The sequence below is a fragment of the mitochondrial genome of Medicago truncatula, assembly GCF_003473485.1.
Source record: "Medicago truncatula mitochondrion, complete genome".
NCBI classification, from domain to species: domain Eukaryota; kingdom Viridiplantae; phylum Streptophyta; class Magnoliopsida; order Fabales; family Fabaceae; genus Medicago; species Medicago truncatula.
The window spans coordinates 128,888-148,490 of record NC_029641.1 but is presented as its reverse complement, the minus strand read 5'-3'; the positions used below and the strand labels follow the sequence as shown (position 1 = coordinate 148,490).

Here is a 19,603-nt window from a genome sequence, read left to right as displayed (position 1 = left end):
GATTGACGGTGACACCTCCTAAACTTCCTGCTTGGATCCACAGCGTGGTACCTTCCACCCTTCATCAATGCTTCAAATACGTTGATGAGAAGGGGGTATTTGCCGACAATAAATAAGCCCTTTTTTAAAGGAGTCTAGGCATACTGTCTGTACGGATGCGCGTCTTTACAACGACGGCCCAGACAGTGATGGATGACGAAAGCCGAATCTCAGGTTCCTAGATAACAGATAGGCGCACATTAAATAGGCGCGTTGACTCAGTCTAAGAAGCATGGCGACGGTCGAGCGCTCTCTCCAAGACGAACAACAGGCCTCCCCGAAGGACTGAAGGACAAATGTCGGTTAGAGAGGCATAGGTTTTTATAGTCCAGGTAGGCTATATGAAAGAAGGGGATAAATTGCTCTTAATTTAATACGGTAATATCCCTTCACGCTGCTGCCGCGAAAGCAAACCAATTCTACGAGGACCTGCGCCCTATATAAATCAGTACTTCTCTCTCCGACTTCCTGCCCCTAGGTCCTAGGTTGCAAGTCAGCTGCTCACTCTCTCTTTCTTCGAATTCTATGTCTTAAGCAGCATGTAGCAAAGATCGATTTGAGATTCCATGTGGGACCTGAAAACATAAGCTAGAGTTGAACGATCTACTTTTCTATCCTGTGGGCCGGAAATAAAGAAGGTCTCTTCTTTATAGAATAGAAAGGCCTGGTCTGTCTCTCAATCAGTCTGTCCAGTCAAGTCCTTGACTTCGGTCGTAGGTTGAAAGTGAAAAAGTAGCCGCGCCGCTCTCCTCATTCGTACGACCTCCGAATAGAAGAATTTATAAGTGGAAAGCTTCGTTCTTCCTCTTCTTCTGCTTAATACTTTAGAAAGCATTTGTGGGCGATATGCAAGGCATCCGGATCCTTTTTCGATTGGGTATGGTTAGAAAGAATGGAGGCAACCTCTCCGCTCCTTCGTCGTCTAAGATGCTTGCATCACAAAGGGGGAATTCCACTAAGACATACAAGAGAAAGAAAAGAGAACAAGCTAAATAGTCCAACATCATTTTCAAAAGTGATATTCCAAAACAGAGGGTGGAAGAAGAGTCCACATGTTTACTTCAACAAGCCATATATAGACTGGATTCTTCTTTCCCATGTTCACCTTACCGGCCACTTCGTTCACTTGGCTTTAGGCACTCCAAAGGCATAAGAAAGCATATAAGATAGGCTGATCACCAACCAATTCACCAGAGGCTTCTAGAATGTCTTATTTGGCACTTAAAAAAGCCAATCAACGGAAGAAATTTATAGAGAACAATGGACTGTGCCTCCGTTTCACTCCTATCCATGGCAAGTCCCTGAGTAACTTCTCATGCCCGAGGAAAGCAGGGAAGACAGTGATATCCTTCGGTGGGCATAGACTGAAACCTACACTCTTTCTTGTGTGTAATGAGTGGCTACTAGTTAGAATAAATTATTTTGACCTACTCCTTTTCTAAGCTAAGCTCTTTATTAAACCATTGGGCAGGAAACTGAGTAAGCTAAGCCGAATCCCCGGAGCGCTAACTCGAAATATCCTAGAATAAGGAAGAGAAAGGGGCTTAGCGTCTTTACAAGTGTCTGGGGTATTCCTATGGGAAAGATCTTTACTAAGAAAGTTATCCCAATAGTCAAAATCGAGAAGGAGAAAGAAGGTAAAGGCTATACACCTTGCCGCATTCGAAAATAAGGAATAGCCTAAGGACGAGTCTATGCATCAATGCTTTAATCGGATGCTAGTGCTAGAGGCAATGATATTTTTCAGCTTTGACATTAGAGCTGCTATTGAAGAAGCTGCTAGTCTTACTCTGAATCCCCTGCGCATTCATCTTTGAAGGAATTACCGGCTTTCCTAAGCTTGATGAATGTGCCGGGGATTGCTTTTTTGTGGCGAGCAAGAGTGTTTCCTTTAGGAGCGGAAATGCCTTTTGACCAAGAGAAAGAGATGGCAGCTCAGGCCGGGTGTGGCCAGTCAGCTCTGATACCATACTTGGAAGACCCCCTGCTTTAGGGTTTTAGAGAGCTTCACGGGTTGTTCAATGCAGCTTTAAAGGCGCCCCTCTATCGCGCCTCTCAAGCATTTGTAAGCTGAGTGTTCTGTGGCAGGAGATCGCAGATAAAACCCTTAGTTCAATGCCGGGTTTAATAAGTACTCTCGGTCAATCATCTCATGATCCAGACGGTATGGGGTATAAGCACGTTTCTTGGAGCCGTTGCGAAGGGTACTGCTTACTACAGATTCGAGCTCCATTTCCCTCTCGGTACTTAGATCTTCCTCTAATACTTATCTCATTCCTTTTTCCTTTGTTCCGCCAACTACATTGATTGGATACTGCTGGGCCTGCCTACGCAGAAAGTATACCGATTATCTCATAAAGCCGTTGAATTGCCCTTGGTTGTCTTACCCATTTGTTATATATTATTCCCACCTTTTTCTATATATTTCCGAAATAGGAGTAAGGAAGCAGCGAATAACTAAAATTATCAGAAGAGAAGTCGTCTAATCAGGAAATGATAACGGGTCGAATAGCGCTCCAATCGAAGGGCGGGAGAAATGAGCAAGCAAAGATACTCACTCACATGTTGGTTCACCAAGTGAAAGAACTAATTCTACAGAGGTACTGGCTAGAGGACGGGTTACTCTACGCCAAGGGCGGGTTCCTATTCGTTCCCAATTTATGATAGAGAATTCCCGTACCTAAAAGATAATAAAAGAGGCTTCAGCTTCTGTTCTGAAAGGCAGTTTAACCAGTTGAAAGAACACAGGGAGTAGAGCGGCCCTAGGGGAGACCTTCTTAGGCTCTAAACTAATGCAGGGAAGGACATTACTACGTTAACCAGCCGCAAGGGTGTGCCGAAATGGCACAGTGAGTGAATGGGTAGTATCCCGAGTCGGAAGGAATCTACTCTAAAGTGAGTACCCAGGTTCATTCTCAGGTAGTTTTCTGGCAGTTAGTCCTGGAAGAGCGGTTTGATATCTCATCCGTAGGTAAATTTTGATGGTACTCTTCATGGCAAACACGAGACTACGGCGGAAGGGACCAGACACCCTCCTGCTGAAGGATCTTCGCATATAGCCGCGGAGGCCAATCTCGCTGTCGTGGCTCCGCCAGCCAACCCCCTTCCTGCTGTGGCACCTGCAAGAATAACCAACCAAGAGGTGGCTATGATTAGGCAACAAGTGGGAAAAGATAATCACGATATGATGCTGAGGATGATACAACAGGCGGCTACTGTTCTCAGCCCAATGTACGAGACGGTCACGGGTCTTAAGCCAATTGTCGAGTCAACACTAAACTAACTAAAGGCCCATCCTACAGTATGGGAATGTGCACTTGATCAGGAGGCCTGAGGTCGGTCAGGGGAGCAGACTGCTCCAGCTCAGAGCTCAAATTAGAGCAATGCTGGGGCCGGGGTGGCCGATCCTGCTACCAGTATAGAAAATGCCCAGGCTGGGGGCATGTTTACACGCACTTGCTCCCGAGTCAAGTAGGAGGAATGCCTGTCGGCCAACAAGGAAGCGAGCAAGGTGCGGAGTCTCAATCACGTGTATGACGGTCGACGGGCGAAAGGGAACCAGAGCTGCAAGCATCACAACTAGAGACATTCCCCGCCACAACAGTTCCACAGGCACCATCGGATCTGGAAAGAAATTACATGGTCGAGGCGCTACAGCAGCTTGGAATTGACGTCAGGCCCTTAATGAGGCCGACGTCTAGGAAACCATACCCTGATTGGATCGACCGAGTTCATCAGTTTCCAAGGGGGTATAAGGTGCCTGAGTTTGTTCTATTCTAGGAGAAGAAGTCGACTATTGAGCATATAGCTCGGTTCTCGGTCCAGTGTGGGGAAGCTAGGTCCAAGGACTACCTCAAGTTGAGGCTCTTTGCCAACTCTCTTACTAAATCGGCCTTCCCCTGGTATATGAACATCCCTCCACACTCTATTAACCGATCTGGAAAGCAAGTTCCATCCATGAGCAATTCTATAAGACAGAACCTGACATTACAGTGGCCGATTTGGCAAGACTTAGTCAGCTCCAAGGCGAGTCGGTCAAAAAGTACATCGCGAGGTTTAGGAAGCTGAGGACTAGATGTCAGACCTCCTTGACCGAAAAGGAGTGTGTTAGTTTGGCTCTGAGAGGTCTGAACTTAAATATGGGAGAGAAGTTTGAAGGGAAAGAATTCACCGATCTGTTTAACCTGGTCACTAGAGCCGCTAGTTATGAGCGGTTGCGGGAGGAAAAGAAAGAGAGAAGGACTTCATCCAAGGGCACTTACTACAAGGATCCAAGTCTAGAAATAGCTGTGGTCGAGTATGATTCGACCCCTGAATCTGAAGACGAAGAGGTGTGTGTGGCTGAACTTGTGCAAGGGAAGCCCTATGAGTGCCCAGCGTTAACCAAACCCAAGGAGAAGAGTGATCGGCCACAGAAATAACAAAATAAAGCCGAGGTTGAAAGGAAAAACCATTCGGGGATGAAGTTGCTTGCCCCCAAACTCACACAGCTAGGTTTCGAGAGGGCTCTATCGATCTCCGGAACAGGGGAAGAAAGGGGGGAAGGAATTTGATTCTTTACAGCCCTTTCCAGACCTTAGATTATTTCCTTCGGTTGGGTTCGCTTTTTGGTAGGAAAGGCGGTAGTAGAGTTGCTAGAGGTCCTTCGCGTAATTCTACTCTTTGTTTTCCAGGCAGGGACGCCCATAGTTCCCTGCTCTAACTCCTCTGATTTCCCTTTGCTTTCTTTATTACTTATCGCACGTGCCCAGTCTCGACGTCACTTCCCAAACCTAAACCGCCTTTCCCAGATCTATGAAAGGTGAAACGTTGAAGGTCCACAACAGGTAACATAAATGAACAAGTTTATTTTGTATTCGAGCTGCTGAGGGCCGGAGCTCGTATGGATACATTACTTCATTGTTCTATAAGGCGTTGCACTAAGTCCATACTCGGATAGGGTCGCGAAGTGCAAAGATCCGGTCTTTGACAACCGTCGCATTAGTTTCAATTAATATGTTACTACTATGGAGAGACTAAGCTCTATTTCAGAGATTGGACTCTCTTACTGTGATTAGCCCCCACTAGTAAGAAGCTGTTCCCGAGCCAGGTTCCCTGGATCCACGTGTTCCTAGTCGGGCCTAAATGGATGAATGAAGAAGGGGGCGGGCAGCACTATAAAGAAAGAAGCCCGGCCACACACACCTCTTTTTAGCCGACTAAAGCCGGATCCACTACACGGCTAGAATCAGAGAAAGATTGAGAAATAAATTAAGCAAGTCATATTATGCTTTAGTTCCATAAGAAAGCCTGCAAGCGGTCTAACCAGTGCTCAAGTAAAGAAGGAGTGAATTTATCTACTGAACTTTAAGAAGGTATCTAAGAACCCTTTTATTTTCCCAGAGTCCCGTCCATGAGCTGCGGATAGGAGAGGTCTTTCTATCTACGACTCACTCTTGGTCTCGAAAAACAATTCAATTAATTTGACTTGGTTCACTCCGTCCGTAGACTCTATCGACCCTGGAATGGGCAGACGTACAAGCACCGGTCTGGTACTCTTCGCGTGGCTCGGTAAGCGAGAACTTCCGGAATGCAAGGCATATCTAGCTTTCACTCAACTATATGATACTAGTTGGTATCAGCACATGAAGGCTATAGCAAAAACTCTTATTCGTCATCAACAGGATAGGACCAGAGCTTCTATTTACTCAAAAGCTCTTACTGTAACAGAAAAGACTGGCACCGCTTGCTTATTCAAGACCGCCACTTCTATAACACCAACTGCGGATACCGTACCTTCATGTACAGCTTTCTTCTTTCAAAACTCTTTCCTCCTAACGCTGGTAAGACGCTTTCTTATCCCGAACTATATGGCGTAGTGTATTCACTTAGACTCAATTGAAACTGAGCTTTTGTGGGCTGGGACTTTCCAGGCTTTCTTTCTAATGAAAGGGCCTAAGACTCAGGGGCGTGCGTGGGTCAGTTTAGTTTGGTCCTAGCTTATCGTTAGGGTACTAAAATAAAACGCTTGAAAGCCAATGGGAATAGGCTAGCCCGCACTTGAAATTAAAAGGCTTCTATAACAAGGGCATTACGGGATTGAGAGCAAGTGGTACGATAAGACCTGCAAGAAGGCCCCGAGCTACATATCTATAGCGGCTAAACATCACTGGAACGGGGCGGAGTCACTCGACTTAGAAGATGGGATTGAGCTCTACTTCTTATTCTTAATACGAGAGGAGGGTCACAGGCTGATAGGTGGAAGTATTCAAGATAACTATAGAGCGGAATGCTTGGAGCGAGCCGAGCGCTTTCCTTTTAGCCGTGTAACTCGGCCTATTCTATTGGTCTACTGGTCTATTAGTCCTTGTTCTCTTTTCGTTATCCGCATTGGAGCTAGAAAGGGCTACTTGTAGGACTTGTACCGATCTGTATTTAGCCAGCTCTGCTTGGGTCTATTGGTCTAGAGCTCTTCGGTTAAATGTCCTTTGTTTGTTGTCCCGTCGTTAAAGGTCGAGGGCAGAACTTTGGGTTAGAGCTCGAGGGTTATATCCAATGAATGAAGGGCACCGATGCCACCAATCCCCTTTCATCTTGGGGGCAACTCTATGACTTCCCAGCTTGCTTTCTTTGCCCAGACAATTAATTTCTCTTTACCTCCAAACCTTCCTAGTCGAGCTTCCACCGACCCTAAAGAAAGAGATGGGAGCACATCCGTAACTCAACGTTACGACTTACGGGCACTCATCTCATGGGTACCCCTTCTTTTCTTGAGCCAGAGTTGGGGCTTTTGCGGCATCTAGTTCAGTATCAGATAGAGCAGATAGTTTAGTCCCTTGGCAAAGAAGGTTGACTTCTCTGTCACTTCCGTACTTCTGTAACTTCTCTTTAGCTTATTAATTGAATTGGTTAGAAAGTCTTTCCCTGGTATTGGCTAGAAGAGAGGTATTAGTCCCCCTCCAACACTGACTTCTTAGTCGAGTAGTTATCTTTCTCCTTAGCTTCGGTTTTATCGAAACTGGCTACTCCTTATGATATGCCACCTCAACCCCCGATCTAAGAGCATCTGAGAACATCTCCGGCATTGTCGAGGGAAACTCAGATAACCGGAATGATTGGCCTTCATGCCTATCCCCATCGATCAGAACTGGCAACAGATCTTTCAGCGGATGTAGCAGCGGATCAATATCCGCTGTGTTCAACTCCTGCTACTGGGTCAACTCCAAACCAACATTCGGGAAGGGAAGCCAAACTACTTCTTGAACTAAACAACTTCTTCCTTTTCATTGATTGACTAATGCCCCTCGGTTGAAATAAAATCTTTTACCGCTGGATCAGCTGCAGAAGAATTCTTCCTATTATAGATCACTGCCATCTCACGAATTGGATTTGAACCAATATCTCCGGGCGACTTTCCTTTTAGTCGATCGTGAGTGGGTCTGTCGTCCTCCTCATTATAGTCCTCCTAAAATCAATAGCATTTCGTCGGAAAACATCCTGTCTTTTTACCTGAGTAGTCCTATGCATAGTCAGTACTATAGCCCCAATCATGGCAACTAATAAAATGAGACTAGAAACCAAAAACCAGACGAAATAGTAGGTATAAAGTAAATTGCCCAATGTTTCCAAATTAGTCCAACTTCGTACCTTTCCGGCATAAACCGTATATCTCAGAGAGGTCGTATTTCTTTGGGTTGGTAGTAATGGAATGGTTTCATTATCTAAAATGAAGAACATTTCCCACCAAAGGATCAGTCCAATAATACCACTCACTGGTAAATAGCGCAATACTTCTTCGTGAATCTCCGCTATTTGAATATGGAACATCATAACAACGAATAGGAATGAAACGGCTATAGCTCCTATATGAACTACTGGGAAGATCATAGCGGAGAAGTCGAGACCTAACAAAATAAGTAAACCTGAAGTGTCGCGAAAGACTGGGATGGGAAACAAAACGGAATGTACCGGATTTTTAGCACGTGCAACCATCAAACCAGAGACCAAAGCAGGGCTCGACAAAACAGAAAGTATCATGGTACCCTTAGTCCAAAAAGCCTTCCCTGAAATGGAACTTTCATGCTGGAGCAAGAACTAGCATGAAAGTCGATCTATTACGACCAGCGCGGTTGTTCATATTTCATTTTCTTCTTCTAAGCCTTACATGCACTAAGTTACTGACACTTACGGAATATAAAATCTGACACTGTGCACTGACTACAGTCAACTTCTATTCGCATTGACCGTAGAAAGTTCCTTCCTATCCTATTGCACTGACCAAAGTAGGTCGAGTTTACCTTCCAATGCATTCTTTTCGATCTTGTATTAAGTATACTTAACACCAACCCAATCTCGATGTTTGAAATATGTTCTGTTCACATACTCGTTTTCACACATAGGAACAGATAGGCAGGAAAAACTACCCTTTCTAGAAAGAAGGAGCCTTATTATTTTATTTATTTATACATGAGAAACTAGTCCAAGAACCTCCTCAGCTTCACTCAGAACGACTAACTAGGTCGATGCCTACTCCTCCTTCCTCTTAATCTAATCGACTCATCCTTCCGTTCATTCTTATTCTTACTTACCATACGCATTTTTCAATGAAAGATGCCAAGGTAGGGTAGGTATTTAGGAGGTTTTTGTGGATTAAAAGACTAGCGATCAACCCCCAACTATACTATATATTCCATTATATATACGATGAAATAAGAGGCGACCTGCCCCAGAAGCTTGCAGAATACAAAATATGGACAATCAGTAGACTGGCTGGCGAGGCCAGGTAGATCTCTGTGGGGTCCCCTTCTCCGCTTCAAATGGGAAGGCCAACATCCTTTTTTCGCCCGTTAGCAAGACCGAAACTAGATGCGTCGAGCTGCCTAAGGTCTTGACCACCTCCTCTTATTTAAAGGATAAAAAGTTGTACCATAAAGTGCAAACTAGACTCCGCATCTAGATCAAGTTACCTTTCAAACAGCGTATTCTCGGCATCAATGCACCAACCCCTGGCAAGACCCGATCGGACCAAGAGGAATTAGAAGAGTGGCTTAAAAGCTCCTTTAAGCCATCAAATTTCCCTTCATTTACACGAGATTCATATTTCTTTTTGGGGATTCCACTAATAGACAGATTGGATAAGAATCTTACTCCCGCACCGGAACTCTTGCTTCTTGGCCAAGAGAGGCTTCTCGCTGCAATCGATTCCTAACATCTGATCGGCGATTGTGAAAAAAGAATAGGAGTCCTTTAGCCTTCGGTCAATAGGAGTAATTATTCCCTCTAGTAGGTCAGTCAGTCTTTAAATGTGTTCCATAGAATAGAAGAGAAAGAGTCAGTCTTTACTCCTTAGTCTGCCGCTATCTTTCATCCCTTAATTGCCTTATCTTATCTTTTTATGTTGTAAATGTAAACCGGCCGTTTGTTAGGATCTTCTCGCCGTAACCAGTAATAGGCTTATCTGCCGTTTCATTCGCATTATCGTGAGCGGGTCTGGTGAACTACCCTTTCACTGGTTCTAGCTACTATTGGATTTGAACCAATAAAGTGAAGTATTCCAACTCTGCCTTTTAGGGTAAGATACCCTGGCTTTCAGTTGCAGTACTGGTCATTGGCGACCTTGGGACGCATCTCAAGTGTACTGGGCACCCCCTCTTTGCTTATAGACTCAGCACAGAAAAAGCAAGGCTCTCCTTTGAGATCAGGATGTTATACCGCTTTTCCCAGGGAAGGCATATACTACTGATAGTAGTCCGCTTTGTGAAAGTCCCATAAAAGCTCACTTCGCGGCAACGACATCCATCCAACGAGATATGCTTCGGGTAACATTCCCTGATCTGAAATTTCGTTAGTGACGGTCTATCCCTTCACTTAACCGAAAGCGTACACTCGATAGGGTTTATTATCAAATGGGTTGGTTTCTAGGATAGGAGCTATTCCACCAAGATCAAATGAGGGCCAACTAGGGGACTTAGCCAAAGGATTCCAATTCACTTTTTCAAGGTACCTCTCTTATTAAATAAAAAGGCTAGTTAAGAAAGATAAAATGAGAGTTGGAATGCATCGACAGCTTTTCCTGCGCTTACTCCAATAGACAAAGAAAGGAGGGCAGGCAACTTAGCCGGCTAAACGATACCCAAATGGTCAACCCCCGCTGCTTAACCGGAATCGAAGACTAGAAAGCTAGCACAGAATAGGTACTTTACGGAATATGGATGTAGTACTGAACAGCTAATGGAAAGCGTACGGGATCTACGGGCTAAGAGATTTTTCCACCTCAAGCCAAAGGAAATTCAACCTTTGCCGATAGACCAATCAATGGTGAAACAAGACCTGCAAGCACATAAACTCGATCTTCAGCCCTTGCTTCGGGAGGGAGTTTATCAATACAAGGATTAGGATCTGAATGAAAGGCTTACTTAAAGTCTTATGCCTTAGGGTGAAAGACCCCAATCCATCTCTCATTAGCGAAAGCTACCTACCTAGTTTTGCTGAAGCTCTGCCAGTATAGCACGGTGCTCTTTTTTAGTTTCTTTATCTATATTCGCTGAACACTTCCAATACCTCACCACACCGATTTCACAGCTCGATTAGAGCAGCTCGACTTTCTTCGCTGCTTTCGAGCCTTATCTTGTCTTGCTCTTCTTTAAATAAATTGCTTGAGCGGCTTTCAAAGAAAATCTGACCGCAACGGCAGGAGTCTTTCTTAGTGCAATACGTTCAACAACCCTTAAAGCGTGCGGGCGGCCCTAGCATACAGAAAAGAAAGAAGTAGTCCTATTCGAAAACTCAATTTCAGTCCTAGTAGGTGCGATATTGAAGGCCTTCACGGGCTTACTTAGTGCTTGTGCTAAGGAGTTCAGGGCTAAGGGCTGGAGCGTAGGAAGCATTGGCTATCAGAACCCCCGGAGGGAACTAACTCCTTTCTTGCAAAGCTGCTTCATGAGAAAAAAGTTGTCTTTGTATTGGATCCGCTCTTCTGTTAGCATAAACATGAATTAGATTCTATTCGTCTTATTTATTCTTAAGAGAACCCCCCACCCGAACCATTCTTAAGACCACCAAGCTCTCTCGAATGAGTTCTATTTTTTCTGCTTTCGAGATACACTGGGGGATAAATCTCCTCCTAACTAATAAGTGAAACTTTGTGCCTAGATCGTCCTGAAGACGGATGCGACGGGAAGAAGTGGCATTTGGAAGTGTTGCTGACTTAACATTTAGGTTTCGGCATAACAAAGCTTGCACTGTCTTTTCGCACTTAGGCGCACAGCGTGCCATTGGTAATGATTCTACTACGGTGCCACAAATTCGCAAACTGATCCTAAGTAATCGTTGTTGTTCATTAGATTCCGGAGGAACTACTTCGTTAGGATTGGGGAATTGCTGCGATTCTTCCTGAATAGCCTGGATTCTCCCGTCGAGAGTGACTTTGAAAGTATTACCTAAACTCTTCCGACTGAATATGATGAAGCCTATAAAACAACGAGCTACTATCATTTCTTCATTATAGATTGATATCTTATTCGAACTTAATGCACAAATAGATGGAATAGCAGCAAATAGCATCTTTCTAGCTTGCATATTCGTGGAACTCAATCTCATTTAGAAAGGTTCTATCTATCTTTCAGCAACTAAACGGGAAGTGGTTTAGGAAAGGACTTTAGAATCAATCGGATGCGCTCGCCCAGCGAGAAAGGCCCCGACCCTGCCAACCAAGTAAAAATAAAAACAAAAGAAGAGAACGAAAGGAGAAAAGATAACTTCGTATTTTGGTAATTCTCTAGGAGTCATGTTTAACCTTGAATGCTATTAATAAATTCTACAGCAATAGTCCCTCGGACTCGGAAAGTTATAACGAAAATGGCTAACCCAATAGCTGATTCTGCAGCTGCCACCGTTGAAACCAATGAAGCAAATGATTGACCCATCATATCATCCGAAGAAACGGAAAATACCAAAAAGTTCGAATTCACAGCTAATAACATTGATTCAATTGGCATTGACATAATAGGAATATTTCGTCTATTAAGGAGGATTCCCCGAATACCTAAAATAGAGATGATCATAGAAAATGTAAAATATTTGATAGGATCCGTTTCGGAAACGTGGAATGTAAGAGAAATTCAAATGTTATATAGAATATAGTTTGCCATCGGGACTTCAGTGCGAGATAAAGATATTGTGATGTAAGTCTATTATTCCTTGCATCATAGGTGTTGCTGCGTCTTGAAATCCTAATTGCAATGGGTCCGCTGCATCAGAAAGAGCGCAGGGGAATTGAAGAAGATCAATCGGAAGAAGAAGGTGAGCTAAACTGCAAATGATAATGAGTTGGGCAAGGCTGGAGGTTGCCTTACGCCAGGAAGAAGGCCTGATCGGTAGGTCGCGGCTATCTGACCGCGGCCCACCTACCCGAACTTCTACACTGACGCGCAAGACGACCCCCCCCACCACTACCATTACCTTTATCCTTCTCATCCGAATCATCCTTTTTATCTTCTTCAGGGAGCAAATCAAATCATTTATTTCGAAAAAATCTCCTTATTCCATATAAACATCCCAAAACACCTCATGCAGATATCGAACTGCTCTTTCTTTTTCCGCTTCTAGCATTGCCTCACGTAAGAGGTCATCCCCCTTTTTCTTATCCATAATCTATATATATCCTAATTTAGGGGTAATGCCGCAGGAATAGGTTTTTGGCTCGCAATAAAGCTAGGGTCCTGATCGAGCAACTAGCAGTCCTATCTATCCACCTCTCCAGACACAATATCTTGAGTACCTATGATGGTGACCACATCTGCTGGCATGTGATGTTTGGACATAGAATCGAGTCCTTGTGAATGGGCAGAGCCAGGTGCTCTTATTTTACGACGGTAGGGACGATTGCTTCCATTACTGACCAGAAAGACACCAAATTCTCCTTTAGGTGCTTCAACTGAGGTATAGGTAGAAGGAGCTGGTACGGAAAAACCTTCTGTATAAAGTTCGAAATGGTGAATTGAGGTAGAGTAGACCGATGATCCTGTAGTCATTTGGCCGGCTATTGAAAGAAAAAGCTTGCATCTGCTCTCCCTATTCGTTAATCTAATAGGTCCGATCTCTCTCCAAACCTAACGTGATAGTTTCCCATCATAGGGCTTTCTATCTATAGATTGAGCCATTACCAAGGAGCTAATTCGTTCAGAACTCAGTTGACTGCTTAGCTTATATAGATAAGGCGGAGCGTCCTTGGCTCAGCATTATAGCACATAGGGCTTCGGCGCTACTACAGCGCTTCGCTAACTCGAAGCGCCTCGCTATGAGAATCTAGCTTCGCTAACGCTCGGCTAAGTCTTGAACCTTCGCGCGTTCGCTTTCTCAGTAGCAAAAGCGCTTCTCTTTGCCCCTTAAGTAGAAGGACAAGAAAGATATTTTTTGTTTAATTGCTCCCGCTTCCTCGCATCTGCGCTCGTCAAGCCAACTTTGCTTTTTGGGAGGTTAAACTGCGGTTGAAGCGGACATTTCGAAATGACAGCATCGAAGATTTATATATTATTATACGGTCACGGTTATCCCGGACTGCGTTCCGGAAAAAGTGGCCTACTTGAAATGAAAGAAAGGGCGAGCACTCTTGTGTTTCAACCCCACTATCACTATACTTTGAATTGTTGTGGGGCACAGTGTACTTACAGCCTCTACGATAAGCAAGTGAATGGGGCCGGTGCGTGGCGAACGGAACGGTTCATCAAGCCATTTCTCGCCTCAACCCCCTAAACTAAAGAGGAATCGGGGTACTTTACAAAAAGGGGGTAATTGCTTCGCACCTGACTGTGATAGCCCTCTCGATACCTTATTGGAGCTTTGTTAGTAGTGGCCGCTTTCCCATCGCTAGAGCCTTTTCCCAGTGCGCGGAGCCCCAACGAGGAGGGTGTTAGTGGTTTATCATTGGGTCAATAATGCTAATCCCTCTTTTTGTGCTACTCCTAGGGCGGGAAGAAGATAAGAAAACGCGAAGCGTTCTATTGGTTTCCCAACTTGTTGCTTCTAAATCTAAAGGCTGCCCTCTCTCGGCTGGATGTTGGTCCAGCCTACTACGAGGATCCCGTATCCAGCAACCCAATCTAAAAAAAGGTAAAAAAAAGGCCTTGTCTAGGTTGGAGCTATGAAGCTTACCTTATTATTATGTATGAAAAGGCCTTTCCTTCACGGGCTTACTTAGTGCTTGTGCTAAGGAGCAAGAAAACGGATGCGCTAAGGTTGACGCTCGACCCGCAACCCCCTATCAGAGAAAGCCTTGGAGGTTCGCGCATCCGGAGAGGGGCTAATGCCACTCGACTGGTTGGAGAGGGGTGAAGTTAGAGTCAGGGGAATGGGCTTTTTCAGCTGGTGCGCGTTAGCGCACTTCCGTTTTCCCTTTACTAGTAGGGGGTCCCGTGGTTCCTATGCCGCCGCGTTTCCCGGTCCTTTTCTTTTAGTGCTTCGACCCGAAGCGATAGCTTCTAGCTAGTTCAGTGGATAAGATGGCTGCGCTCCAGCTCACTCAAGAATGGGACGGCAGTGGTCCGCCGGCAAGCTCGTTCTGATCTTGGACGCAGTACATTGGAATCCTGAAGCACCACCACGAACGCTACCGCGCGTTCGCCTGCGGTGCGGTAAGGCACCACCCTGTTGTGCCAGCAGCCAACTCCGGCGTGTCAGCTTAGTTATCCTCATCAAGCCACTTACTTGATGTCTAGCTTGCCAACTGGTAGACGGTTCCTTTTCCCCCAGATCAATGAAGAAGGGAGAAGTCAGTTGATTCTTCCGAAGAACCGGAAGCGAAGCGCTATGCCGGGGCGGGGGGACGGGAAAAGAAACGGCTCCGAAGAAAGAAATGGAGATTCCCAATGCTTCTCCACGCCCAACGAGATGCGCCAACCTCGGGATGCTTTACTCCTAACCCCACTAGGTTCCGAGACGGAGCTTAACCTGAGTCTCGGTTAAGAACGGCGATGATCTACGTTTCACACGGCGCACGATTCCATGGATAGTTTCATTCGACATCGTGATGGAGGACATAACTTACGATCATCGGCTTTGATCATGCCACTAGGCATTTTATTAGGACATTGCAAAATTATCCGCAGACTTTGTCGCATCTCTTCAATACGGATACAGTAACGATCATAGCGATCTCCTCTGGTACCTACTGGTACGTCAGGATCCGATTGGTCATGAACATCGTAAGGTGCTGCTCTTCGCGAATCCCAGCATACCCCTGGTTGGGATGGGTAGGCCCACCACTTCACTTTCACTTAGGCCTGGGCCAAGTCAGTGGGGGGACCCTGTCGGGCTCCTCCCCCCCCAAAAAAAGACAAACTGTACGTGATAGTTTCCCTTCATACGGCTCGAATCATTCTCAGATGCCAGGCATCCTTTCCTTTTTTGTTGGGTTGCGCGCAAACGAGCACCGGCCGCAACAGCAGGGAACTATGACCAATAGAGTCAGACACTTAGCTAAATCCGCACGCAAAAGGAATGTGGTTCTGGTTGAGGCTTTCTTTCCTTTATTAGTCTTGGGGGCGCGGGACGTTCGCGGAGTCCGTGCCTTCCGTACCACCACAGGACTGGTCGTTCTTGGGCGGATCCCGCTCCTAAACATAAGGGATAGGGGGGGGCCTATCATATCAATATCAAAAGGGTTGTAAAAAGAGAACCCGGCTACCTATTTCATTCGACGTTCCGCCCGCCCGATTCGACCTACTTTTTGATAACAAGAAGGCGGCGAGCTGATCTGCTTTGATCAAGGAAAAAGCCCAGTCAGCCACCAACTCGGTGCAGGTCACGTGACCTACAGCTCGGCCTTCGCCTTTTGAGACTTCCTCTACCCACATCTCTATGTGCCCGCAGCACTTCCATATGGAGAAAGATAGGCTTACCATGTTCCATCAATAGCACCTAACCTATGCCGATTTTGGCGGACTGTGCTCCACCCCGGTGAACTCATGCGGTTCCGACGTGCCCCGAGGCCAGAGGCGAATCCATTCACGGTCCGTAGGACCAACACCATTCGAAGGTGGGTGGCCCCTAGAACAGTCATGTTTGACTGGGCTTACACACATTCGCTCACTTACGCTGTCCCCCCTCAGCTCACCCTAGCCCCGGGCCTTTTGCTCTTCTAACGTAAGCTCCAAGGCTTCACACCAAGTCTTCACTGACAGAATATGCATGCTTAAGTAGGGTCAGGCAGAACCGTTGTTGCCTGATGGGAACTCCCCCCATATTGCTATCAATGTCTTCATGTCGCACGACCTCTTAACATTACACCACTGAATCCCCAATCCTTTGCTTGCTGTGCAGTGACAGTACCGATATCCACTAATCGTTGTTTCCAGATACGGTTGCCGGTTGACATCTCTTCTAATTCGTCGATACGAGAAGCAAATTGTTGTGTGAAGGAATCAATATCTCGACATAAGCCAAGAGGCAGATCTTGTGCCACTCCACCTGGTCGTATGAAACTGGCATGCATCCTGGCTCCCGAGACTCTTTCATAGAATTCCAACAATTTCTCCCGCTCCTCAAAAGCCCACAGGGACGGAGTTGATGCTCCCACATCCATAGCATGAGTAGTTAAAGCAAGTGAATGATTTGAAATTCGAGTTATTTCACGGAATAACACTCGTATATATTGAGCTCGTAATGGTACCTCGCAATTCAAAAGTCTCTCTACGGCTGAAGAATGAGCGTGTTCTTGGGCCATCGTAGAAACATAGATAGGGTCGACGACGGAACGAAGAACTCACCCTATATACAGCTTTTTCGTACACGTTCACTTGCATCACATACACAAGTGCTCTCTGAACCGTGCAATAAGGTCACCCATAACACGGCTCTCCCACTTGAGTGACCTTAGCCCCAGGCAGGCCATGCTATTCAATGATATTGGAAAAATGGCAGCGTAACGTAACAGTATTGAAAGCTGGTCGCCTTTTGAGGGAGGGAAAGCTTTTCACTTTCAATAGGAGCCCTACTTCCCTCTTTGCGACCTCATCACTTCAAAGCGCAAACCCATTTCTTTCTGAGTCACCGGGCGGAGCGCACCTTTGGTACTTTGCTTATAGCTTTTTTAGGTTATGCAATAGACGGGAGGCTTAGCTCAGGATCCCCCCTGCTTACAGAAATGAATGGATCTGAAGGGGGGGCTGGGTTCTATTTCCGGGCCGGGCGGGAGGTGAAGGCCATAAGAGAAGATTGCCCTCCCGGTAAGGAAGAGAGGTGCCAGGGTGCTGTCATCTATCTCGACCAGTTTCCCGAGGCGTTGAAAATCCAGACCGGCTCAGAGAATCACTGGCGCTATTTAGCCCTTCGTTTCGCCATTCGAAGTACTACCTCTGCCTTCCCTTTTTGTAACATACCCAGGCGCCCTCCTTTCCAATCACTAAGAAAAAAAACCAATCAAAGCCAGCCCTATCTAAGTAAAGCTTCGTCTGTTATTTTCCCGGCCCCAGGGGAGTTTACTCAACCCATTCCCCAGTCTTCCGCACTGCTCAAGTAAGTGTGCGACTCCGTATGAGGACCTCCTTCCCTTCTGCCCACTCTCTGTTCACACGGTTATCAAAGCAGAGGAGGAAAGGTGGGCAGCAGGTACCACGAGCCCTCTGTCCCACACATCTATCCAGAAGCAAGTGTAGTTCACCGGTTCCACCGAATGCTCCTATCTATCGGCAAAGATCGTGTGAGTGTGCAGTTATGCTTCGGATGCTTCGCCATAGAATAGATCGACCCAGTTCCTGTTCTTTTCCGGTGCACTCGCTTTATATCTCCGACACACAAGGAAGGACGCGGTGGGAAGGAAGCAGCCCTAGCCTCTGTCCGGCCGATCATTCCGCTGGCATCTTGCATTCACGCCTCCGTTTGACTGCCGCTCGGGGATGGAGTTGTAGATACGTTAGTCTTAGCGGATCGTTGGCTCCACCTGTTATCTCCTTCTACGACATGCTGTTGTCGTCGCCATATTCAATATGTAACTTAGTCATCTCTGCCTCGCTGCGGGTCAGCACCTCCGAAAGAAACGGAGGACTCCATTCAGTGACTCCGCGATCGCCCTCTAAACGATCAGAATAAGGTAAAGCTTGAAGATAAGTTTTGTACTCTATTAATTTCTCAGTCCCTCTAGTCGGGTGGGCGCCGGCCGGTCTTTCGACCAGATCCCCCTAAAAACCGTACGTGCGGGTCTCCCCGCATGCGGCTCACGCCATTCGAGGTGGCCCAGCCCAGCATTCATTCGCAAATCCTGTAGTGAAATTGAGACTGCTCGACCTCGGAAGCTAATTCGCGTGTAGGCTGCGCTGTCTGTCGTACCGTTGACTCTATCTATTCATTGAATTTACTTTCATTATTTTTTTTTGTTCCCTCTTTTTCCAAGAATTAATGCACTTCCCCTTGACTTCAGAGGGCCTTCTCTAATAGGGGAAAAGCCTTCCATTTCCGTCAAATGACCCGGCCCCCCTGGCTCTTCCACCGTCCTGGCTCCCTTTCCTACCTATGCTATGCTCCCCCGGCACAGGCCTACCACGCTTCGCGCCTGCGGCGTTTTCGCCGGACGGTCTTTGCCAGTAGTGCCATCCTCCCCGCTGGCTGTATGGGCGGGTTGTCCCTCGCTGCTGCGTTCTGTTAGGCTATGGATTACAGGAACAAATGTAGTTGAATGAGACAGCAGGCGGGTTACACGTTCCGCTGTGCCGAGATATGAGGTGCAGGTGGTGATGATCACCCCGGGGTATGCGCTAGCGCCCTTGACAGGCACTCCAGGACCCGCCAACGCTCATGAAAACCCGGGTCGGTCGGTCCTCCATTCATCTGACCGGAGGTGTGGATAACGAGGCCACCTTCACAACCTTCTCCCTTCTGTCCTTATGTTGTAGTAAGGTAGGGCGGTTCGCTTGAGTTGCTCAACCGCCCCTTAGCCCGGTGCTCGTGACGCGCTACGGGACCTCCACCGTGCCGGGGGACCAAGCAGGGCATAGCTAGCGGCATAGGAGCCGACTCGGCGTCAGCGGCTTCGTGCCGCACTGGAGTGATCCAATATGTGGTTCCGCACGTTCCACCACTTCTCCGTTCATTTCCAATACTGATCGTGAAACACCATGAGCAGCAGGATGTTGAGGTCCGAAATTCGAAGTGAAATTTTTGATTTGCCCGTTCCTAGTCGTCATGGGAAAAAAGGAAGAAATAAGAAAGATATTATTCCCTAAGAGCTTGTCCAGTACTACCTGTACCAGAAATGCATCTCCTTGCGTGCGAGAGACTTATATGCCAAAATTCCAAGTTTCTTTCTTTCTCCAAGTCTTTTACTTTTCCCTTTTCCTAGGTTTGCTTCTTGAACTTGAACGACCGGTTGTTGAGTCTTATTCCCCCATATGATCTGAGAAAGCCTCCCAGATAGGCAGTTTGCTCCCCAGTGTAGGGGTGAACCTGTCAAGAACAATAGTTTGTAACGCGCTTAAGGTAAGGCCGGCTGTTAGCAGTCGATTCGGTAATAGGAAAAGCAAGACCTTTCAGAGCAGCTTTCACTCTCATAGCAAAGAAAGAAGCAAAGCAATGCTTATCAAACGTCAAACGTTAG

General features: G+C 46.4%; 4 protein-coding genes across 4 annotated transcripts; all 4 read right to left on the bottom strand.

The window, feature by feature from the left end:
• Positions 1–7,437: 7,437 nt before the first annotated feature.
• On the bottom strand, positions 7,438–8,055 carry nad6 (NADH dehydrogenase subunit 6). Its single transcript has one exon. It carries the CDS (start codon positions 8,053–8,055, stop codon positions 7,438–7,440), a length of 618 nt encoding a protein of 205 aa, YP_009237629.1.
• Positions 8,056–11,028: 2,973 nt separating this feature from the next.
• Positions 11,029–11,616, bottom strand: atp4 (ATPase subunit 4). Its single transcript has one exon. It carries the CDS (start codon positions 11,614–11,616, stop codon positions 11,029–11,031), a length of 588 nt encoding a protein of 195 aa, YP_009237628.1.
• Positions 11,617–11,807: 191 nt separating this feature from the next.
• On the bottom strand, positions 11,808–12,110 carry nad4L (NADH dehydrogenase subunit 4L). Its single transcript is given in 1 exon segment — positions 11,808–12,110. A coding segment is annotated over 1 exon segment (303 nt).
• A 648-nt stretch (positions 12,111–12,758) lies between these two features.
• nad7 (NADH dehydrogenase subunit 7) lies at positions 12,759–19,193 on the bottom strand. The gene is made up of 5 exons: positions 19,051–19,193; positions 18,085–18,153; positions 16,285–16,751; positions 15,013–15,256; positions 12,759–13,020 (listed from the first exon to the last, which is right to left on the bottom strand). Exons 1-5 carry the CDS (start codon positions 19,191–19,193, stop codon positions 12,759–12,761), a joined length of 1,185 nt encoding a protein of 394 aa, YP_009237626.1.
• Between the last annotated feature and the right edge of the window lie 410 nt (positions 19,194–19,603).